Source organism: Athene noctua, chromosome 5, assembly GCF_965140245.1.
Source record: "Athene noctua chromosome 5, bAthNoc1.hap1.1, whole genome shotgun sequence".
In the NCBI taxonomy this organism is placed as follows: Eukaryota; Metazoa; Chordata; class Aves; order Strigiformes; family Strigidae; genus Athene; species Athene noctua.
In genome coordinates, this window is record NC_134041.1 from 29467670 (window position 1) to 29490354 (window position 22685).

The window sequence follows — 22685 nt, forward strand, 5'->3', positions numbered from 1 at the left end:
TAGGTATGAGATATTTGACTCTCCTTTGCACTTCTGAATCTCTCTCCCACTAAATACTACCAGAAGATTGCACTAGATCTTTTGCTTCAAATGCTGGCTCAGTATTTTAAGGGCACATTTACCTTTGTTACAAAGATAAGCAGGTAAGGAGAACATTTGCTCTTCAGACAATACCATTTCCTCAAACAAGTGCCATGAGTTCCCGTTAGAAACACATATGAAGGTCTAACCCATAAATGGAAGTGACTGTTGTCCTCAGGTGCTCTCTGGAATCTCTGTTTCCATCTAAATATAACCAGAATCCCGAGAGGAAACCCTTCAAACACAGTCCTTGACTACCAAAAGAAGCGGTTTTCTTACACAGAGAGGAGCAATAAGTGAAAAGCAAACTCTCCAAACACCTTAGTGGATGCTAATCCAAATAGTAGCAATAATGGCTACTTTGGGAGATTTGAGATTGCCCCACTCCAGTCTTGTTCCAAATCAACCTACAACGACCTAAGTAGTTCTGGGTGTTGCACAATTCCTGGATCAGGCAAAAATGCAGAATTCATCCTCATGCAATGCCAGCACTGACACAGATCAAACATGCAATCTAATCCCAACAGACCCAGTGACTGTTGTTAGTAATGAAGGATGCTGCGTGCACCTAAACAAGGCTTGGTGCTACCCTGAGGGCAGTGATGGATGTATGTCACTCACAGCTTCAGAAGTAACAGGACTTGGATCCCACTTCCAGAACCATCTGCCAGCCCACAGAATTATGCCAGAGCCAGATCCCTCACAACCCTTCTGAAAAACGATGGCAATGCATAAACTAGATGGTGGGTAATGCAGGATAGCCCAATATGTTTCCTGGGCAGTTAGGCTCCATGAACAACCTCCAACTCTGATACCACCTGCAAGCTACAAAACAGGTTTCCTCTCTCCAAGGTGGGGGAAGTCATTCTTGCACAATCAAAGACCCAATGAAGAAGAACCTTTCTAATTTCACTAGAGCTCTACTAACATACTTGAGATATCAACCAACAGTATGTTTGTTGCAAGACTCTGCTCCCCAGGTGGAGAACAGCATGTCTTCCTCTTATCAATTACAGCTACCCCCAAAGAGATGTTAAATGTCTCTCTGAAGGCTAAGAATTCAAAATCTACTAATGATAATGATTCCTGTGGTAAAAAAAAAAACAACAACAAAACAACCAACACCAAAACACAACCACCCCAAACCACAAAAACCCAAACGAAAAACCATGAGAATTAACACTCAAACTTCAAAGCAGTGCTAGGCCTATTTTATTTTGTGAATGTGAATTTCAAAGCTGTGCTACTATTAGTTAATGTTCACCCTGTGGTTAATGACACGTCATGCAATATACCACCAACAGTAAGAAACAAGTGCAACACTTCTCTACAACAAGATGTGCTACCTCTATAAGCCATATTAAGACAGATGTGGATGCAATAAGCTTCTCGTTTGCAGAGAACAGCTTTATTATCCCGTAAAAACAGGAACGTCCTATGGCTTACTAAAAAGAGCCATAGGCTGTTTGCCTATCAATCTGACAAGCAAAATTCTTTCCTGATCGTCTGGATATTTATTAATCTGGTTCTGAGGTTTCACAATCAAGTTCTCACAGCTTAGCAAGTACACATCTGCTGACCACACATACTCACTCAGTCTAGAGGAAAAGCACCAGTAAAACTTAGTTGCTCAAGTCTCACAGAACAGATCTGAAGTAATACATTTTAATGTCACATTTGCAGTAAGCTCCAAGCTTGAAAATAGGGAGGTACTACGGATCAGCTGATACTATATCTCAAGAAGTTACTGCATAAAACACGATGTGGAACTCTGAGACTGGGTTGAAAGAATCCCAATTCCAGATCCCGTGTGAGAGAGACACCCTAGTGCTTCACAGTAGTGTGTAAGCTCTTTTCTGAAGAAACTCTTTTGCAGTGTCCGCAGGCTGCGTGGTGAATAACTATGTGGGTGAAAAAAGTCATTGCCCTTAGCTTTTCTTCATAATTCGTCCTAAAAACGCCCATGTCTCACTTGCGCAGCTGGCTCCAGCCTCTTGTGCAAATGGGCCAGATTAGCACAAACTGCTCATTTTCACCTTTCGCTCCAGCCAGGCGCATCCGGGCAGCAGGAGCGGGAGCGCGCTGCACTCAAAGGAAGAGCTCCACCTGCGGACCAGATGGAGCAGATCCCTCCAGCAGGGAAGCGGTAACGAGCATCTGGGAGCGGTAACCTCTCCCATCAGCACAGCTGGATCCAGAGCAAGACACATCAGCCCACCACACTCAGCCCCGATCCCAGGTGGGTGCCACCCCAGAAAGGCTTTGCCACAGGGACCAAAATAGCCTTATTGAGAGGAAAGATGAAGATGCCTTTCCTCCTCAGCACATGTGCTTTGCACAGCTTTGTGGACACACAGATCAAAAAGTCAAAAGGTTACAAAAATACGTTTTAAAGACTTGTTTGAAGAAAACGCTAATAAATTGATGGCCAGTATGTGCTTTCTAAACTTGAAGACTGGCAGTACTGCCAACATGAAGTAGTTAGCTACAATCCTCAAGTTAGAAAGAAAAGGAAGAACTGACATTTAACACAAATTCTGAAGCGGAGATAAAGAACAACTGTGTAGTATTTTTATACTGTATATCAAGAGCTACTGCAGCCTGATACACAGCCCGGTTGTGGAAAGACACAGCATTTAACATTACCTTTAACGAAGATCTCTGCACGTTGAAGTTCCCCAATCACTGCCATACAACAGTATTTCTGATGCTATATGCAGACTAACGACTGCAGCTGCGCTCTGAAAACACCACCTCCCTCCAGGACCCCGCACGTTATTTACGGCAAACGCAGCAGGAACTTTTATGAAACAGCAAGTGAAGTTCACGCTTACCTCGGGAGATCTTCAGAGACATAGTCTGTTCGTGGAAAGGGCCACCTAAATCATTAGGCTTCCCATTTTATCTTTCGGTAATTTTTAGAAAAGATGCTAACGGCCATACGCGCAGTAGGACGGCACACCATCGCTGTGAGAACCATTAAGCGACCAGACCCAGAACCCCCAACGTAATTCGGATCTGAGGTTTTAAACACCGTGCTTGTCCCACCCCTAGAGAGCCGGGCACGTGAACGCTCTCACACCGGAGCTGCGGCCGCTTCCCCGCAGCAGCAAACCAAGGGCGCTGCCGTGCCAGGGCCCGCCTCGCCGCCCCCGCGGCCGCCCCGAGCACCCCTGGTCGGCGCGGAGCCGGGACAACACCCCCCCGGCTCGTACATCCCCGGTCGCCAGCGGCCGCCCCTCGCCGCTACGGGGGCGCGGCGCTGAGGCGAGGCGGGGGCGCGAGGCGACCGCCGGAGTGGGGGGGAACGGCCGTTGGGAGTGGCGCCTGCCGCCGGCGCGGGGAGGGGAGGGGGGTCGCTGAGGGGGCGCCGTGCCCGCCGCCTCACCTGGAGACGCAGTTCTCCAGCACGGAGCTCTTGCCGGCGCTCTGCCCGCCCACCACCGCAATCTGCGGCAGGTCAAGCAAGCAGCTCTGGCCCAGCGCCGCGAAGGCGTCCTGCAGCCGGTTGACGAGCGGGATGAGCCCCTCCATCCCGCCGCGCCGACCCCTCTCCGCCTCCTCCTCTTCGTCTTCCTCCTCCTCCGCCCGCTGCCGCCGCTGACAGGTAACGGCCGGCGCACTGCGCATGCGCCCACCCCCGAGCCTGGGGGAGGGGCCTCCTCGAGTGGCCACGCCCCCGCCCGGTGCGGGCCGGCAGGGCCGGGCCCCGGCCGCCCGCGGTGCAGGGGCCCGCTCGGCCGAGCCTCCTGCCCGTCACCGGCACAGGCCAGCAGCTCGCAGGGAGCACCCGCGGGGTTCCCCCGGCGGCCTGGCGCCCCCGCTCACCCGCTGCCCACTCGAGCGCCTGGGTGGGCTCGTTCCCGCACGTGGACAAGCCGGCCTCGGTGCTGGGACCCGCGGGCACAAGGATCGCCGTTCCCCGGGTCCGCACACGGACCCACGAGACGGCCGTGCTGCTCCTTCTCTCCCCCGAGAGCCCCGAGCCCAGCCGCCACCCCGTCCCGCTGGCAGGAAGGGCCGCAGCGTCCCCCCGGGCCCCCAGCGCAGGGCCGTGCCGGGCTGTGCCACCCTCCGGCACCCAGCGCAGGTTCGCGTGTGCTCGTCCCCTACGCCTCCGGCACCAGACTGGGAACGGGGACAAACCGGGAGCACACGGGGCAGCTGGGCCGCACTTGCTGGTGTGCGACCTGGCGTCAGCCCTTCCCCATCTGCCAAGCAGGGTATTTGGGAGCAGGCCCGGTGGCTGAATTCCTCCCGGCTCCCACCTGCTACGGGAACAGGAGCAGCAGGAACCACGATCTGTCCCTGCAGCACACGAGGGGCCCTGGCAAACGGCACCGGTGCTCAGCCAGGGGCGGGAGCGCTGCCAGGGTCAGACAGGCATTCCCCGGACCCGTGCCAGGGCAGGTCTGAGAAGCCAGGTCCAGCGGGGCTGGTGGCAGGTGGGTGGCTCGGGAGCAGGCTGGGAAGTGATAACAAGGTTCGAGCCACAACATTGCAGTGGGTTAAATTAAAAATGCGTACCTGAGGCTGAGCTAAAAGCACAGGCGAACAACAGAGATGAGATTTATCTGTGATTACTGGCAGCAGTGACAACACAAAAATATCTAAAACGGGGGCTTTGGAGTCCTGCAGCAATAAAAGTTATCCTCTGTATTAAACCAGACACAGACCTCATTCAGTGTGAAAAGCAAAACAAAAGGGAACTGCGAACATCCTGCTGGCTGACAGATACTAACATTCTGGAAGATTATCAAAACTTCTTGGCCAGAGCTCTCAATAATTCTAAAAAAATTACTCTCTACAACAGACTGAATTCTAACCCTGGAAACAAATGAACAGTTTGCTTTATCTCTGGCTAAAAAGTTTTTAATTGGTGTAATGCAGAGATGGCTTCTCTAGCAGTGGCTTTCCTGATGCGGTTAGACCACCTCCCTCCCCAGCATCAAGGCCTCTGGGAAAAGCCTTGCGATCATTTCTATCTAGATGGGGCCTGGGGGTTACTGACATAATTATGCCAATTAGCAGCCTGATTATTTTCTTCTCTACTCCTGAGCTAGCGGGCTATGCCAGGAGGCACCAGAGTAGCTGCCTGGCCTTCCTCCAGTTCATGGGTTTCTACGGAGGCTGGAAGTCGGGAAGAACAGTAAGGCATTCTGGCCAAATCCGCCTCGTCTGAGTGTCAGAGCACTTTATGCTGCCCCAGTGAAGTAATTAAGATGGGTAGAAGAGCAGCCAGGCAACAGGATTGCATCTCCACAAGAGAGGAAGATTAAATAAAGCACGATGCCTCAGGAGCAAAGCTATGCACACCTTCAAATTGATAACCTAGGGAACTGTCCATTACATATTTAAATTATATATTTGCTTGCTTCCACAATTAAAAAAGAAAACCTCTATAATTAGGAAAAGTTTGAGGAATTCCCCCAAGTCTGGGAAGTTTCCAAACCAAACTTTTTTGTCTGTTGAAGATGGGTTAAAGCTGCTAAGTGACTATACTCACCTTGCAACTCCATCACTTACAAAAATCCATCCTCCCCCCCAGAAAAAAGCCACAAGCAGCCAAGTATAGATTTCCCATATCCTGGAAAAGGCACAAGCATTTTCATTATGCATGCCAGTGTTATCACGAGGGTGCTCATTTTTGCAACCGCTCCAAGAGAGCAGTGAGGAAAGGAAGGGCACCCAAGCGTATCTTCAGATCTCTGCTTTTTCTGACTTCTCCAAACAGCTTGTTCCAAAACTCTGTGGAGCCCAGCCTGGCTTTTTGAATTTGTTGAGATTCAGTGTGGCTAAATTAAAAGAAATGGTAGTACTAGCAGAGACCATTGCAAAGCTTCCTGTAATGAATAACCCTGGAAAAAAAAAAAAAAAAAGAAAAAAAAAAGACCCAAACAAGCATCAGAGGGCTGGAAACTGTTATTGTGGAATAAACTGTTATCCTGGGGACCACCAGGTGTGATCCCCAACAGCACAGAGCTGTGTTGCTCACTGGATAGCCAGCTAAACACGCTCTATTTTTACCCTGCACTCAGTTGTGCCCCACGATATTTATCATTTCTTTTTGCCATGTGACAGGCTCAGCAAGGAGAGAAGACCTCTGTTAACCACCTCTCCCCAGCACAGCGGGAAGGGTGCCCTGCTCCCCAGGATGGCACTCCATCAGCACAGTTTGTTCGCTTCCAGATGTCACCAGCTCCAGCACAGCCCTGCCAAAGCCTGCAGTGCATTTCAGATCAAGCCTACAGACAGCAAGTTTGTTCTGACTTGACTTTCAGAAAAATATACAGCAAAAATAGTCTGGCTTCAGGGTGCAGCTGTAGCATTTGAGCCCACAAAATTGCCCACAGACAGTTCTTCCTAACTAGGCAGTGTAATGTTAAAACTGAGGACATTTGGATCAGGTCCCCAGGCTACTTTATAAACACACACCAGTGCAATTCCCTTCATGAAAAATGGGTTACATATGCACTACCAGAGAGAAGATTTGCAGATGCCTGCAGTGAAAAGCCAGGCACGCTCCCCTGCCAGGAGAGCAGGCACGACCCCAGGGGAAGCAGAGCACAGACAAGGCTGCGTTTACCCCTAGGAAGCATTTAAAAGAGGCAGACTCCTTCACACATGATCATCTTCTCTCCGGTGACCTTCCTCACCTCCTTGAGGTATTTCTACCCTTTGTATTCAGATACAAACCCAGAGTCTTGGAGAGCTTTTCAGGCAACTGATGGGCACAAAGCACGGAGGTGTGGGCAAGGAGCCCCATGCACAGGGGAGCTCCCAGGTTCTCAGCAGCACCTGGCTCTGCAGTGCTGGCAGGAAGGTGCCAGTCAGCATTATGCCTGCGTATCTACCAGGAGGAGAGCTCAGACCTTGAAACTGCAAAAGACAGAATTAAAGCTGGTGAATGCCAGCGTGGCTGCAGCATTTTCCCCTGTAAAGAGGAGGCGCTTTCTCCCCTGCAGCATGTGGCACTGCTGACTCATGGATCACAGGACAGTGACACCCCAATCCCTGTCCTGTCTGGTGTGATGGCCTCTCTCCCACTCTGTGACCTCCAGTTGCATCCTTTAGTCACGTGCAAAAAGAAAAAAGTCACTGTGCTGCACTGCAGCCTACAGATATGTTTCCCTGCAGCCCTGAGCACCCCAGGAAAGAGCCATAGTCCTGCACTGCAGCCCGGCAGCATGCTTGCTTCCTTGGTCACAAAGCCAGGCAAGCCAAGTGCTTCCCCGAGGGAAGATTTTATGGACAGAACACTTCCCAACCACTTCCACTCTCTGGGATCTAGCTGTTGCAGCGCTTGCTGTGCTGTGACCCTGCCCTGCCCGGGCAGCAGCAGCATCCCCGTCCAGCAGGGCCAGGCTTACCCTGGCAGAGCTCTTCCTAGCTGGAGGGAAACAGCCTCAGCACTCAGTCTCTGCAGCTTTTATTACCGCAAAATATCTCCCAGCTGCTTGACATACTTTCAGCTGGCAGTATGTCCCCCATCCACCTCCACCCTCTTCCCTAGAGTCCAGCCACTTCCAGTCCTTCTGCAGAGCAGGGATCTGGGCTGTGACACCTGAGGAGGTTACACCACAGAGTGTATATGTGTGGCATCCCACTGCTGCCTGCCTTACAGTGTCACCGTCCTGCTAGCTGCCTGGCCACAGAGTCACCCTGGGCCAAAGAGCCTCCACAGCTCGGCATGACCAGCTGCATCCCTCCACACAAAATCAGGAAACCCAGGGCTGACCCATCAGTTCCTAGCGCCTTGCTCACTGGAGCAGCAGCGGGACATGGATGCGATGTTCTGAAAAGGATTCAGGCTCAACCAGACCAAAGCATCCTCAGCTGGCTATAGCCTCACACCTGAGCCATGCAGTGAGTTATGCGGCCATCTCTTTTTATGCTGGGAAATCCAGAAAAGAAGAAAGTCAACATCTCAAAGCCAGCGGAGGTTGCTAAGTGACAGCAGCGCTTGTTTCTATCCTGCCACTTACAGCATGCCTACGCTGCAAAGGAAGGAAGTGAGGAATAAGGGATGTAAACACGAGTATATTGCCAAAACACTCAACAGAAACACAGTTGCCATACATATACATTAACTGCATGTTTTGGCTGCCAGGAGAGAAATATTTACTACACATCAATTATTCCAGCCTTGGAGCATTTTACCTGCAGAGGAGGATTTCGGGTATTTGCAGCACTCATGAATTTGCCAATTTTCCAGCTGAAAAATATTTCCAGACCAAACTTGTAGGGCTGTCAGTAGCTGCAAGGACAGCTGCAATGAACTGAGATTTCATCCTTATATTGTCTCTAATAGATGGCTTTTGTTTTTCCACCAGGATGTGGCATTACACAGCAATTAGGAAGCACAACAAAAAGGCAGGACTGGACAAGGGAGGGATGAACACAGCCTTTGTATGAGCTCCTGGGGAAGAAAGGAGATGGTTTTGGTGAGATAAAGGGCACACACACACAAACCTGTGTCATTGGAATTATGTTGCGAGTTGAAAACTAAGTTAAAAATAGACTAAATGCAGAAGTGCTGATCCAACTGAGAAACTTGCTGTCTCTAAGCTGGACGGATAATGGGTATCTTTCAAAACAGTGCTCATCACAGAGGAGCTTTAGAAACTAATTGCATGGGGGCAGACGGATTTCTACCTAGCTTGATCTCCAGCCTTATCTCTCCTGTTGACCAGCAACCACGTGCTGGCCCCAAACACACTACAACACAGAGGAGCGACTGGGTGGTGAGCAACATGTGGAGAGCACATGCTCATGCTGCCATCCTTTATCTAAGGCAGGGAGCAGGCCAGCCCTGCTCTCCGGTGCCTGGGAACCATCAAAAACACTTATTTAAGTGTATCTGCTCCCTCAGCATAGAAGCAGGCCAGCCCAGGAAGAAAGTAGAGCACCGATTTATCCCTCTCTGTGTGAAGGTGAGTATGGCAGGGAGCATCCTAGAAGGGATCTGAGTAGAGCGGTTTCAGAAACAGAACCTGCTGGCAAATTAAAGTACAGTCAGTTGCTGATCAGAGGGACATGTTTGCTGTGAGCATGGCCGCCCTGTTTCTCGCATCGGTGCAGTGGCTGCAGTTCCCATCTATTCAGGGACTAAGAGCTCATGGGGTGCCCTTTCCATGGCCACTGTGGGGCTAAGGAACTGCAAGCCCTGGCTCAGCTTTCCAAACAAAGGAGTATTTCCCACAGGTGGAGAGCTGGGTCCTGCTGGGGAAGAAGCTGATGAGCAGCAGCCCACCAACACCCTGGTGGGACTGGGTGCATGAGCTGCAAAGCTGGCAAGGGCACCTGCTGTTGCCTCCACACCAACAGCTAGGTCAGGTCCCTCTTAGAGCTGCTTTGGGTGCGTTGTTACCACCCTGGGCTGTGAAAGGTGGCTCGGGTTTGCTTTGGAAAGCAGCTGCCAGAAAGATGTCCTTGCTCAGGCTGTCAGCAGCAGAAGGGAGCACAGGGTGAGGGATCAGTGGCAAAGCATCATGGTACCTGAGCAAGTCACCTTGATGTCTGCAAGCTGATCACTTTGATACCATGTCTCACTCATTTTGGTACCAGTTGTTGCAGGGAAGACAAGCCCCCCCAACACTGACTTCTGATGAATGTGGGAGCACCAGCAGGTCAGCTGCTCTGTAATCAGCCAGGACACACAGCTCAGCTTGTCATCTAAATCTTACAGGGAGGGACCAGGCTTTGAAACCCTCTGGAGAGACAAAATGAGGCACCTTGGCAGGAATGGGGTGCCATGGGAACACCCCGATGGACACTTTCCTGCTGCCTTTTCATCCTGCAGGAAGACTGACCTGCACCAGCTGAGTCAGTGGGTTGGTATGCCCAGGGGCCTGACCACAGGGCTGGGTCCCTGCTGGCCCCGAGGGTTACAGGTCCCAGTTCACAGTGGTGATGGCTGGAAAGATGCAGAAGAGAGGCAGGCACATGGTGGGGTCCAGGTTTAGGGAAGGTGAGCAGGAAGGGGGTAGGGGGGTACAAGGGACAGCTGCCTTCCCCCAGGATATGCCCTTGAGGTGACAGTATGGTTTCCAGGGGTGCTGGGCACTCCAAAAATAAGCCCAGCAAAGCACTGTGGGCCTCAGAGCAGCCCTGAGCACTTTATTTTCACAGCTCTCAGCCTACCCACACACATCCACAACCAGGCTTGGGGCACAGCTGGGGCTCTGCACAGACCTGTGATCAGGGACGCTGGAGATGTGGGGAGATGCAGCATGGCAGGGGGTGGGGAGGAGCTGTGCTAGAGGGGAAGGGGATGGTCAGAGGGACGTTCTTCCCCACAAGAGGAAAGCAATGGTGGCAGACCCACAGTCCTGCCAGTCCCACAGCACCTTCCTCCGCTCACCCCCTAACGCTGCCCCTTGGGCTGCAGAGCCCTCCACGGTCTGGGACTGCTTCCCAGGGAGCCATGCTGTGGGGAGTGCTTCCCCGTGCCAGTTCTATCCCTCAGGCAGACCCAGGCTAGCACTGGCCCCTCCAGTATGGCAGGCCCAGCCACAGGCACCCCTCCGCTGCAGGGCCACAACACCCAAATAAGCACCCATTTCTTGTTCGAGTGGCATCAAAGTCCCTCTCAGAGAATCTTGACAGCCTGCAGCATGTCTGCCAGCACGTACGAGCTGTCCCAGGGGCGCCCAGGCTGCCGCAGGGCCCGCTCCAGCGCCTGGGCACGTGCCCCCAGCTCTGTGGGGTCCTGCTGGCCCTCAGAGCTGGGCTGACAGAACAGGATCTCGTTGACTTCCCCTTCAATGCGGCGTGCATAGAGCAGCGGGAAGAGCTCCCTGAGGGTGGCTAGGACAGACTCCTTCAGCCGGGCGTCACGGCACACCAAGTTAAGCACGAAGACCCCTGCAGCAGGGCGAGAGGAACAGGAGTTCAAACGATCCCACATACACCACCCTGCTCCCTGCCTCCCTGTGGGAACGCAGCTGAATTGGTGCCAACCCGGTGCGAACGTCTTCCCCGCAACAGCACGACGAGCACCAGCATCCCCCTGGTGCCCTTGGCCCAGGTCCACGTCCCTGTTGCCACACGGGTCATGGGTGGCCACACAATCTGTTCCCAGGTACCACCTACACCCTCTGCCTTCCCACAACCTTTCTTGGTCCCCCAGGATGTCTCAGCCCCCCTGACCCAGCAGTGCCACGGGCCACCCACTCCTCCCTGCTCCCTGCTGTCACAACACCCACTGAAACACCCGGATTCAGGATCCATCAGGAGCGGCAGATGCCATGCAGCAATCCTGGCCATGGTGGCTATTCTCCAGGATGAAAAACCATAGCACAGCCCCATTACTGAAACTCTGCACAGGGCCTGCCAGCCTGGCTGCAGGGACAGAGCCAGATCTCTCCTCCTACCTTCTGACTTGAGGATAGTTTTAACTTTCTGTAGAAAGGGCTTTTCCACAAAGGCTGGGGGCGGGCAGCTCATCCCCACCGTGAGATCTTTGCTGTCCACATCGAACATGATGGCATCGTACTGGGCTGGTGCTGCAGGAGGGAGAGCAGAGATTTGTTATGCCATGGGAAAGAGATGAGCCAGGTACAGTGGGGAGGCAACAAACAGGGTGGTGATGACGCCCACTGCCACATTACAGACACTTCTCTCTCCTGAAGTTTCTCTTTCCAAATGAAACCCATAGCAGCAGCCCTCAGCGCCGAGGGAGGCAGCAGATCTAAGGTTCCCTGCACACGTTGGTAAGGACACGCCTATGAACTGCTGAGACCTGGCAAGGCTGGAGCTTGTGACACATGGCAGGAAACAGGCAGGGATGGGAAGCAGAGGGTGAAAGCAGCTCAGTCCCCAGCATGTCACCCACTGGCCTCGATGGGGGACCTGGGGTGCTCCATGAGGTGGTACCTTCAGCCGCCAGCTTGGCCACGTAGTCCAGGCCATCGGAGATGTGCACCTGCATCCGGTCACCCTGGAAGAAGCCAAACCACCGCGTGGACACCTCCAGCATGGAGGGGTCAATCTCCACCACGGCCACGTGGGCCTGCGAGAAGTAGTCATGGATGAAAAGGGGCAGGCTGCCCCCGCCGAGACCTACCACCAGCACCGCCAGCGGGGTTCCTGCCAATGAGAGTGCTCCATAAGTCACTGGGTCAGGCTCACACCACCCATTCCACCCCCCTGCCCAAACCACTCCGGGAAGGGCACACAGGGTGCCACAGCCAGGAAAGCCCATCCCCAAGGATCTGGGATATGTGGACACACACATGCCTGCCCCACGCTTGCCTTGGGCACAGCCTCCCACCACCAGCCTCATCACCTGGAAGGGAGTCAGGGCCCCCCAGCAGGGAGAGCCCCGCGACCATAGCCTTGTGGTGCTCACAGCACAGGTAGCTCTTGTCGATGGCTGTGGGCAGCTCAGCAGGGCTGGGTTTCTTCTTGTCCCTCCTCCGTTTCTTCTGGCCTGAACAACGAGAGGCATCAGCTGGTAAGACAAGGCAGCAGACAAGAATGCTTTCTGGGGACCAGCCATCCCCAGCCCATACCACCCACGAGGCAGGCAGCAGGGCACAAAACCACTTCCAGAGCTGCCCTGTGACAAGGCAGGCAGGTCCTACTGGGACTTTTATCTTCCACCGGTATCAATCTCACTCTCTACCACCCCAAAAATTCACCCTTGGCCCCTGCCCCTTCCTGGCTGCCCAATCTGTCCCACATACCTGGAGGAGGCATGGGGGCCAGAAGGCGAGCCTCCGACTGTACCACATTCCTGTTGTGGAGGAAGATGAGGCGTCGGAAGTAGCAGCTGCTGTCCCCCTTCACATCCTCCACGACATACTCCCCACTCAGGGGGCTGGTGTCATGGTGCTGCACTGTCCGCACCCCAATGTCCCCTCCTACGGACAGGAAGGGCACCTGCAGGGAGGACAAGGACCAGTGTGAGGAAAGAAAGGCTACAGGAACAGACTGTGGCATTCCTCATGTCCTGACCATAGCTAAAGAGCTGGGACAAAGCAGACACAGTGTGGGAGCAGTGGGATGTGCCATAGACAGCCACAGGGGAGCTGGGGACCAGCGCATGGGACACCAGCTTCCCTCCCATATACATGTGTTGGGGTACAGAGAGAAAATACCCCAAGACTTCTTGCAAGAGCTCAGGTTTGGGGAATTAGGGCAGGAAGGAGGAGACAGAAGGGACAGGAGAGGTTAAAGGTAAGATTAAGAAAGGGCTGGATGCTCGCAGGATGTCTGGTTTTCTTGGGATGTTGGGTTTCAGAAGGCAAGGACATCACACTGAATTGTGCCATGCAGGCACCTCAAATCCTGCCTCCAAGCAGAGGCAACCAGCTGGAGATAAACAAAGGAGCTACACCTGAGACTGGCCTCTTCCCTTCCAAGGCAGCCAGCTCACACATTGCAGCTTGGCATCCCTCACAGAAGAGGGACTCGCTGCTGGTGGAGAGCCAGTATGGCCCTGGTTTTGGGGAAACCAAGCAAGGGGGCTGGGTGGTGGGGCTCACCTGCTGCCGGGCAGGGAGGCCTGGCGGGGCCAGCTCCATTACCTTCCCCGACAGCTCTGCCTGGATGCCCGCCATGCCCTCGTAGTGCTGCTCCCTGTGCAGGGCCACGGTGACAAGGCGCCTGAAGCCTGCGCTGGTGGCCAGCTGCCTCCGCCCTTCCTCCATCCCAAAGAGCCACTCGGTTTCTCTGCCCTGCGGGACTGCAGAAGGGACTGCCATCAGTCTGGGTCAGTCCCAGTACCTGAGAAACCACCCCTGCCTCCAAGAGAGGTGCTACAGAGAATGGCAAGACATCAAAAGGAGGTACTGCTGCATGCCTAGAGCAGCACTCTGCAACCATCAAGAGGACCTTCCCCGTTTCGGGCAGGCTCACACAGAAGGCTGGAAAAGCCAGACCTCGTAAGAAGGGTTGTCCAAGAGCCTCACAACCCATCTCCAGGCTGTGCTAAGCCCCAGCTTTGCAGGCACGCAGGGAGGGAACAGTGCTGCTGGCAGAGCCCAGCACAACTGTGTGAGGTGCAAATGCAAAAGCAAAGTGCAGCCCCAAGCAGCCTGGGCCTGGCAAGTCAGGACACCTACACAGACCAGTGACGCCTTTCCCATTGCATGTGCTGGGCTCTGGCTTTATGCAGCTATGTGTTATGGCAGCTGTCACCAGCATCAAGGCAGGAATCACCACTTTGGGGGCAGGGCAGACAGTGTCTCTCTGCTGCCAGACAGACATCTACTCAGGCAGCAAGCTCTGTGCTAGATCTTTGCTTGCACCACCAGGCAAACATATGTCCCACCACAAAGCCAGGACTAAAACAGGTGGGTTATTTCCCTCTCCAGCCCTGATTTCAGTGGGGCCAGGGCCACTGGCCATTTTGCAGCTCCTGGCCAGAGCACTATCTCATTGCAGGCAGGAGAGGCTGTACTCACTGATGAAGATGGCGAAGTGATTGTCCCGGGAAGGTTTCACTGAGGGGTTGTCGACCACATGCAGCGTGTAGCGAGGCTTCCCACTCTCTTTGTCACACAGATCCAGGGAAACCTGCTCCCCACAGGGAATTTTGCTCAGCTGGTTGCAGAGCAGGGCGTAATGCTGCCTGTCCTTCACCGCTGCCATCAGCCGCTCCGCACTCTCCACCCTCATCGGCTTGTCCTGCTCCTCAGGGCAGATCTCCAGGATCTGCGGTGCCGAGCCAGGAATCTTCCTAAACTTTGTCATGACATAGACAAAGACTGGTAGGACAAACTGCTGCTTGTCCCCACTGCTGGCCACCTGATGGACACGCACAACCCAGCCTTCCTGGGAGAAGTATTCCACTGCTTTCTTCAGCACATGGGCTTGAGCCAAGGAGACGCAGAGGTAGCGCCCTCCTACCTGCAGGACCCGGCTGATCTCAGCAAACATCCTGTCCACCTTGACCAGCGTGGCCTCCTCTTCATCAGTGAGGATGGCATCCAGTGTGCCTTTGTCCAGGACCACCTGGAACTGGTCGTCAGGAAAGTCCATCTGAAGCATGTCCATCAGCACGTAGCTCATCTTTGGTCTTCTGCTCCCACTCCGCTCTTGCATCTGACGGATCACGGCATCGCTGATGTCGATGTTCACAATGTCCTCGCACATCCCCATGTCGTATATCTGCTCGCTCAGCTCTGAGTTCCCGCAGCCCACCACCAGAACCTGGGGAGCAGCACAAGAGCAGCGTGATGGTGAGAACACCCTGAAAACACACCCCAAAGTATTTTACGAGCAAATATCAGGCATGGCCATGAACCTTTTGTGACAACCACACCCACAGCACCTGCAAATCCACTCTCCGGGTCACTAAGATAACATTTCAATATAGAAAAGTCACATGAGCGTACAAAGCACCTCTTTTGGGGATGATCTGAGTGTTTTAATCCCCCGAGCTCCCCATACCAGGGCGACTCGAGGGTCTCTCATCCCATTACGGCACATTGGGGGCTTCACATCCTGCGTCCGCGCACGATGGCCGTTTAAGCCGGGACGTGGCGGCGCAGAGCTCACCGCCCAGGGGGAGGCGCGGCCCGGGCCCACGGCGCTGGGTACCAGACGGAGCTCACCTTGTCGCGGGGCCGGACATACTTGTACAGGACGGGGCAGAGCTCCGGGAAGGCCCCGTACCACTCGAAGGGCCGCTGCCCGCGCTGCTGGAAGAACCGATCCCAGTACCGTGCTGAGCCGAAGTCCTCGGGGCTCCGGGGCAGCAGCTCCATACCCGGCCCGGCTCAGCCCCGGCGCTCGCTCCCGCCGCACGTGTCCGCGCGCCCGCCGCGCCGCGCTGACGACATCCGGATGCGCAGCACGCCCATTGGACGCGGTGATCCCGCAGCCGATTGGCTGCCCCTCCCACCGGCCACTTCCCATTGGCTAGCCGCTCTGCTGGCCACGCCCCTGCCGGGCCCGGGCGGGCCGAGGCGCTCCGCGCAGCCCCCGCTACCACCGCGGTCTCTGCTGTTTCCCCAGGCGGAGGGCGGTATGGAATGCCCAGGCCGCCCCCCCACCCCCCGCAACCAGACGCCGCGGCCCCTGCAAGCCCCCCGCGAGGCACAGACGTGCACCCTAAATAATCCCGAGCTGCTGGGCTATACAGCGCTTCTGAAGCAACAACAGGACGGGGGAGGGGAACGGTAGCAGTGGTTTCAAAAGGATCAGCTTTAATGGCAGTCCGCAGCAGCGCTGAGCTCTCCCGGGGTGGCGTGCGACACGGACAACACTCGGTGCCTGCGGCCCAGAGAGGTTAGCTGAGACAGGAGCGGGGCTCTGTCGAGTTGCTCTGAAGAAAGAAGGCGGAGAGCTCGCTCAGCGCCCTGTAACGGTGCGAGATCGAGTTCTTCACTGCCTTGGGCAGTTCGGCATAGCTGGAGGGGAGAGAAACCAAAAGTCTCGGCAGCAGAGACACTACAGCACACGTCCCACAGTCACCGAGAGCTCGCCCTCTGCTCACTGTCTCCCTGCTCGACTGCAGCGGCCAGCAACCCCCACCCTGACCCGGGGGGTCCCCGACACCCACCACGTTCAGATCCACGAGGGTGTTTTCGCCCTGTCACCCTTCCTCTTGACAGACAACCCTGACCCTAAATTTCCTTACTTAAAGAGCTGTAGGTAAAACACCACTTACGTCTGGTTGTAGCCATCGGGCTGAAAACAGGGATCCCAGCCAAAATCTCGAGGGCCTCTGGGCTCTACTATCATCCCCTGCCACGAGAAAGAAAGAAACCCCATAAACCATGGTTTTGTAGCACTTCCCTCGCAGTCACACTTCAGAGACAGACTATAAAGAGCTATATGCAGTTCTGGCTTGCGCTGTGGCCACCACAGGCTCTCTGCATGGTGCTGTCCTCATTCTCAGGGCATGACCAAAGTCAGCAGCTCCAAACTCAGTGCTCCATCATGCTGCCCTATGCTTAAAGCCCCTTTACCTCCCCAATTAACAGAGCTAACAACTGCACTCAAATCCAACCCTGCCAGAGGGGAAGGAGAGGGCTGAGGAGCCTGAGGTAACATGCAAAGCATTCAGTACATACAGCTGGGCAAAATGGCTGCAGCATTCAGCACCCACAACCCACCAGCTGTGCTCTTCCTCAGCCTGTGCCCAACACAGAGAAGCTCCAAGGGTGTTCAGTGACCCAGGGACCACTAAAATTGTCCTCAGATCCAATGCTGTTACAAACTTCACATTACAGCCCTCCCCCTCAGCATGTTCCCTTCCCCAGGCACAACACCTACATGAGTCTGGCCTTTGAACAGCTTCACTGGCTCCTCTGGGTTTCCAGTACTGAAGGCAAAGGTACAGAGTGCGTAGGCAGATTTGTCTTCAAACCCAGCCAGCAGCTTGTACAGGCCTGAGAGACACAGAAAGGATCCCGGCATTACTGCCTTTCCCTGGGAGCACAACACACCCACCTAGAGACGGATGAAGGGTGCCTTTGCACCCACGAGGGAGAGGAAGAACTACGGGAGGTGCCAAGGCTCAGGCACAAGGTGCTCTTGGCCCAGTCCCTTGTATGAAGGGGATCAGACCTAACAATGCGTGAGCTGCAGGGCCCCACTATTAATTTGGGAGTGGAAGCAAATGAGTGTGCAGCACCACAGAGGACTAAAACCCACTCTGAATTAGCATGATTAACGCTCATGCTTGTGATGCCAGTGCGGGATTTGCAGTCGCACTCTTAACTGAGATATCAAAGGCAGTCACTGCACACCAGGGGACGTGAGCACTAGCAGAGAGGTGCTTGCACAAAAGACAAAGGGAGCAGCAGGTCTTCCAGGTCACACTGATGACAGGAAGAAGTAGTTCCCACAAGCCCTGCCACCAGCCTGCAGAGGCAGGAGTCTGGGAAACTGGGGATGCAGGGATGATGGTGAAGCTACCAAGGCAAAGCAACATCTTATGAAGGGCACAGACCAGGCTCAAAAAGAGAACACGAGAGGTCAGAGCTGGACAGACAGGAAAAAAACCAGCTATTAAATGGGTGGCGTGGTGGGCAAGCATGCTCAGCAGAACCCAGCACAGGCAGGGATCCATTTCATTTAGAAAGAACAGAGTTACATGCAGAGCAGTAACATGGGAGGCAATACCTTCTGGTTTAAGTTTTTCCAGGAACCATTTTCTGAAAGGGAAGAAAAGAGGGAAGATGAATTTTTGCTATTATTTGCTGTATTTCTCAGAAATACAGGCATCCTTAAGACATTGCTGTCTACACTTCCATAGCCCTTTAAATGTGCTGTCAAATCACCTTGTTCTAGGCTATTTACTAACAAAGACAAACAGCTCTTAAATTGAATTGAGTGAAAACAACAGTATGGTATTTAATTTACTGCATTACTGGGGTCTATGTAAACAACCTAGTTCCTACTCGTGGGCAATGACATGCTGAAGTACATTTCTTGACTCAGCTTGTCCACATCTTACACTCAGTTCTAATACCAACTTCAACATATAAAGCTTTTATGTCTCTACTTAGCTCAGCAAAGATAGTTTGGAAGAATTAATTACACTAAAAGTTAATTCCAGGAGCTAAGGAAGTATTTTATTAGAGGAGTTATACTGCAATGTAATAATCTTGTTATTAGCTGGATTAAAGCAGCCCCTATGAGAACTGTAAGACACTCATGCAACAGTCCTGCTGAAACACACAGTGCCTTAACTATGCAGAGCCTGCTGTGGGGCCAGGTTCCCAAGCTGCCTGCAAGAGCAGGCACCACAGATAAGCAGCCAGAGCCAATAATTCAGGTCTGTCTGTGTTGTCCTACACCGTGATTTACAGCAGGACTCAAGGAGTTAAGTCTAGCCCCTGGGGTGCAGGATGAAGCCAAGGACCAGACCAGTAATCACCTCCCTGACCCTACTGGTGCCTGGAGAATCCCCCGTGAAGCACACCCTGCCAGTCTGTGCTCTTAAGTCTAGGACATGAAGAGTGAAGCAAGTTCCCTCCTACTTACATGTAGGGTCCTGGAAGCCCCCCCAGGGCATTGAAGCACAAGCAGGTATCCTCTACTATAACAGGTCCCTGAACCTACAGGAAAAAGCCCAAGAGATGGAAAGATTAGACCTAGAAGGTGGCACTGCCTCCAAACTCAGCTTCTTGCTCTATTCTATTGCTATGATTCCACAGTAACAGGAACATCACAAAAATCCAGAGTCACTAGAGCTCTTCACTTCAGAGGCAATCCACAGCAGACAGACACAACCAAATCCATGCTCTCCCCAGGTAGGCAGGAGTGGCGGAAGCATGGTGGGTAAGATCTTCCATGGAGAAAACTGAACAGAAATGAACACCCCTGCCCTCTTGGTGGGCGGGAATGGTGGGACAAGGAGAGGGAAAGCCTGTGTCCTGGAGGCATGCCTGCATATTCCTTGAGTCCAAATCCTCATTTGGTTATTTTAAGACAGCCATCCCAGAGACAGCTCTGGAAGGTGATCCATGAGAAGCTCCAGCTGACAGAAAACTCACTGTCCCACAACTGACAGGTCTGGACTGAAGGAGCTGTCATATCCTTCTACTGCTTGAGGCCAGAGGAGCGCTGTGCAACCCGTGAGAATTCCCCATCACCGGGCAGGAACAGCCGGGTGATGGGAGTGCAGCGAGGCTAGGCCAGGCCCGGATGTGTCCCTGACTTTCCTCGAGGCTGGATCGGAAGCCCCGATGCCCCCATCTGCCTCCCACCCCGCCGGAGCTGGGCTGCTCTGGAGCTCCCGCACCCACACCACCGCTCCCACCGGCGGGAAAGCGAAAGGAGAAAGCGATCGACCTGCCGGGCGGCTTCACGGCACTTCTGCACGGAGATGTCGTCCGGCTCCCCCTGGTACTCCGGCACTGGGGACACAAAGGCCGGCGCTGAGGAGACCCCCGGGCTGGGCCGCGCCACCGCGTCCCCCCGGGACCCGCCGCCGACTTACGGTCAATTTTTTTCGCCACCAGAGTGTAGGGAGAGGAGTCCCCCAGGATCTGAGTGACCTGCGGAGGGAGAAGGGAGGAAAACCCGCCCGTCAGGCCCCGGTGCGGTCCTGCCAGGCCAGGCCAGGCCGTCGCCGCGCGTTGCCACGCAACCGCCCCCTCCCACCTCCTCCAGCTTCTTGGCATTGCCCGTCACGAACACGACGCTCCGCCGGGCCGGCGCCGCCATCCTCAGCCCGCGCGGCGGCCGCGCCTGAGCGCTGAGCCACCAATCACCGGCGGCGGCGGCCCGCAAGGCCCAGCCAATGGGGAACGCTTCCGCCCGTGCCTCGGTGACGCAACTTCCGGTCCCCGAGGGAGGGTGCCTGCCCCTCGCCGGCGCGCATGCGCGGGAGGAGAGCGCATCCCGGAGAGTTTCGCGAGAGCTGCGGGGGGGCGGAGCGCGGGTCGCCATGGCGGCCGGGCCCACCCCTCGGGGCCCCGTCCCCCGCCCCTCACCGCCTCAGGCCCCGCGGCCGCCGCTCCCCGCCGGCTGAGGCCCGGCCTACAGCGGGCACCGGCACCTCCAGCGGGGCGGGGGCGGCCTTGTCCCTGCCCTCTTTCCGCCGGCCGCCTCCCTGTTTACCTCCCCAGCGTTTGGCAGCCGCGGCCGGAGGATCCCTCTCCCTCTTTTCCCAAAGTAGAATCACATGTAGTTGGGGGAATCAGGCAGTGGATTGTGCTCCAGCGGCTGCTGCTATTTACTTCCCGACCTTGGGCACGTCTTTGCACTTTCTGACACCAGATTTCCTACGGAGGAATGATCCATCTTGGTGAAGGTAGTTGCAGGGCCAGCTGGCAGCTGCAGCACAAACGGCTGGACTCGGGAATCAAGAGATGAGCCCATCCACCGGTGTGGAGCCCTAAGGGAAAGGGTCAGTGAAGCCCACGGCTCCCCAGACAAACGGTGGTAGGGAGCAGTGTGCTGTGAAGCAGCAGGGTCCTGGGAGCTCTCCCACTGTGGTACCCAGGCCTCCTCCTCACACCCTGATCCCCCAGAAGCTTCTGTTTTACAAAGGGACTCTTCAGGGGGTGCTTCTTTCCCTCTGGTTTGGCCAGCTTCCAGGGCTGGGAGTAGGGAGGCCTCTCCCCACCTGTGGCAGGGCTGCAGACATCTATCCCTGCAGCCCCCATGCCCTGGGACATGGGGACCCCAGGGTCTCGCTGCACAGGAGCCTGGGAAGAGGAACCAGCCCTGCAACAGGAACACACCACTCCAGCCAAAACATGCTGTTCCTGTAAAAAAGCCATCATTTGGAAATCAGCAGCTGATGAAGAGACCTGTCTTCTGGACAAAGAGGGAATGGATAAAACAGACCCTATGCTTGGGTGAATGAATTGTTTTTGTTGTAAAATCTTCTTGATAACATGTCCCAGGTGAAAACCAACCCCAAAGCACGCAGACACTGCTGGAAACAACAACCCTTTCCACTCACTAGAGCTCTCCCTGTCACCAGTCTAGGGTGGGACAGCACTGGCTGCAATATAGAGACCATGGTATCTTGAAGGAAGATAAGGATGACTGCTTTATAATGTACCTGAGACCAGATATTGTAATGGTCTTTTTGTCCATAGGAAAAAAAAAAAAAATCTATAAAAATTTTCTCAATAAGTTCTATTACTGTGAAGTTACTGACTAGGACTGTTGATTTGCTGCTGGTGGTGCCTCTCACAGCCAGAGCTGATCCTCTGAGGAGGTCTGTGGTCAGGATGACCCCAGCATTCAGTGACTTGAACCTAAAACTGATCAACACCTAATCCTGGCAACCCAGGGAAATGCACTGAAGGCTTTGGCCATGGCAGCTCTCCCTGCCCTGTATCTTAAGTACAACCATTTGTACTCCAACCTCCTGGGAGATGCTGTGAAAGCATTCTGGCAAAGCTGTTGAGGAAAGCCAGCTTTCTCAGGGCAAGAGCCTGCTGCCTGTGCTTGGTTGCCTAGGGTGGGCCTGGTCCAGTCCTGCTGATATCAAAGGATGAGTCTGAGGCAGGCACAAGACACAAACAGTCCAGGGTCAGTGGTGCTAACCTTGCCACCTCATTTTTCAACGGATCTGGGTCAGCTGGCAAAGCATCTGTGCCTGTCCGAAGCAGCACACTGCCAGCATGGTGGTAACAACAGCACTTCTCAGGGTGGTACGCTGGTGCCTGCACTGAAGAGAGTTCATTGCTCTCTGGAAACTCTGCCTAAGAACACGCTGCTGACGGGGAACAGCCAAACCCAGCAGTGACAGGGCTATGGAGGGCGTAGCAGCAGCCCCCAAATTCAGCAGCTATAAGCAGTTCTTAAATACAGTAGGGTTGTCGTGAAGCCTTCATCCTACCAGGATCCATTTTCCAAGGCACGCAGCTTTAAAGCCAGGCTTTGCCTCTAGCAAGAAACTGCAAAACTACCTTCTCCTGCTCAGACCTGGCACCAGCTGGGATCTGAAGTCCTGATGCTCTGCTGTGGTACCAAGGTCCTTTGTGGGTAGCAGCAGCAGTGGCGGCAAGATGGGGCTGGGAGAGAAAGCCAGAGGTACTGGCCGGAATCTCCAGCAGCAGGAGTAAAGCCTGCCCTAGCATTCAAGCCTGAGCAGGCAAGCACGGCTGTTCCACAGGCTCACAGTGCCATTAACTCACTTTCCAGCTGGCAGGAAAAGGTACCTGATAGCTCAGCGAGAC

The 22685-nt window shown here is 54.5% G+C and overlaps 3 protein-coding genes across 16 annotated transcripts in view; all 3 read right to left on the reverse strand.

Moving 5' to 3' along the window:
• DNM3 (dynamin 3) overlaps positions 1–3680 on the reverse strand; it is a 183812-nt gene extending 180132 nt beyond the window's left edge. For all 12 annotated transcript variants that reach the window (XR_012633697.1, XR_012633699.1, XR_012633698.1 and 9 more), the window contains exon 1: positions 3470–3680. Coding sequence is in view for 9 of the 12 variants with exons in the window: in XM_074906854.1 (XP_074762955.1) it covers positions 3470–3615 (146 nt within the window). In the remaining 3 variants the exon portion in view is untranslated. The remainder of the gene's footprint in view (positions 1–3469) is intronic.
• A 4419-nt stretch (positions 3681–8099) lies between these two features.
• Positions 8100–16038, reverse strand: METTL13 (methyltransferase 13, eEF1A N-terminus and K55). Of its 2 annotated transcripts, none has more exons than XM_074906859.1 (8): positions 15645–16038; positions 14938–15240; positions 13572–13763; positions 12771–12966; positions 12371–12514; positions 11959–12171; positions 11457–11588; positions 8100–10947 (listed from the first exon to the last, which is right to left on the reverse strand). In XM_074906859.1, the coding sequence occupies exons 1-8, from the start codon at positions 15795–15797 to the stop codon at positions 10673–10675; spliced, it is 1608 nt and encodes a 535-aa protein (XP_074762960.1). In that variant the 5' UTR covers positions 15798–16038; the 3' UTR covers positions 8100–10672. The 2 variants fall into 2 exon arrangements, with proteins under 2 accessions (XP_074762960.1, XP_074762959.1); XM_074906858.1 differs by having other exon boundaries at positions 13572–13771; positions 14493–15240.
• A 179-nt stretch (positions 16039–16217) lies between these two features.
• Positions 16218–20287, reverse strand: ITPA (inosine triphosphatase). Of its 2 annotated transcripts, XM_074908250.1 has the most exons (8): positions 20149–20287; positions 19985–20042; positions 19837–19901; positions 19027–19100; positions 18163–18194; positions 17311–17426; positions 16703–16779; positions 16218–16442 (listed from the first exon to the last, which is right to left on the reverse strand). In XM_074908250.1, exons 1-8 carry the CDS (start codon positions 20209–20211, stop codon positions 16322–16324), a joined length of 606 nt encoding a protein of 201 aa, XP_074764351.1. In that variant the 5' UTR covers positions 20212–20287; the 3' UTR covers positions 16218–16321. The 2 variants fall into 2 exon arrangements, with proteins under 2 accessions (XP_074764351.1, XP_074764353.1); XM_074908252.1 differs by lacking the exons at positions 19837–19901; positions 19985–20042 and having other exon boundaries at positions 20149–20236.
• Positions 20288–22685: the final 2398 nt, after the last annotated feature.

What these genes read in the sequence shown, in the direction of transcription:
- METTL13 (XM_074906858.1), bottom strand. Translation starts at nt 15,797, where the DNA reads ATGGAGCTGCTGCCCCGGAGCCCCGAGGACTTCGGCTCAGCACGGTAC. An exon ending in TCACTTCGCCATCTTCATCA is followed by an intron (nt 13,772 to 14,492) that starts GTGAGTACAGCC and finishes TCCCTTCTGCAG; the next exon opens with TCCCGCAGGGCAGAGAAACC. An exon ending in AACTATCCTCAAGTCAGAAG is followed by an intron (nt 10,948 to 11,456) that starts GTAGGAGGAGAG and finishes GCCCTGCTGCAG; the next exon opens with GGGTCTTCGTGCTTAACTTG.
- ITPA (XM_074908250.1), bottom strand. Translation starts at nt 20,211, where the DNA reads ATGGCGGCGCCGGCCCGGCGGAGCGTCGTGTTCGTGACGGGCAATGCC. An exon ending in GGTGGCGAAAAAAATTGACC is followed by an intron (nt 19,902 to 19,984) that starts GTAAGTCGGCGG and finishes TTGTGTCCCCAG; the next exon opens with TGCCGGAGTACCAGGGGGAG. An exon ending in GGAAAAACTTAAACCAGAAG is followed by an intron (nt 17,427 to 18,162) that starts GTATTGCCTCCC and finishes TGTGTCTCTCAG; the next exon opens with GCCTGTACAAGCTGCTGGCT.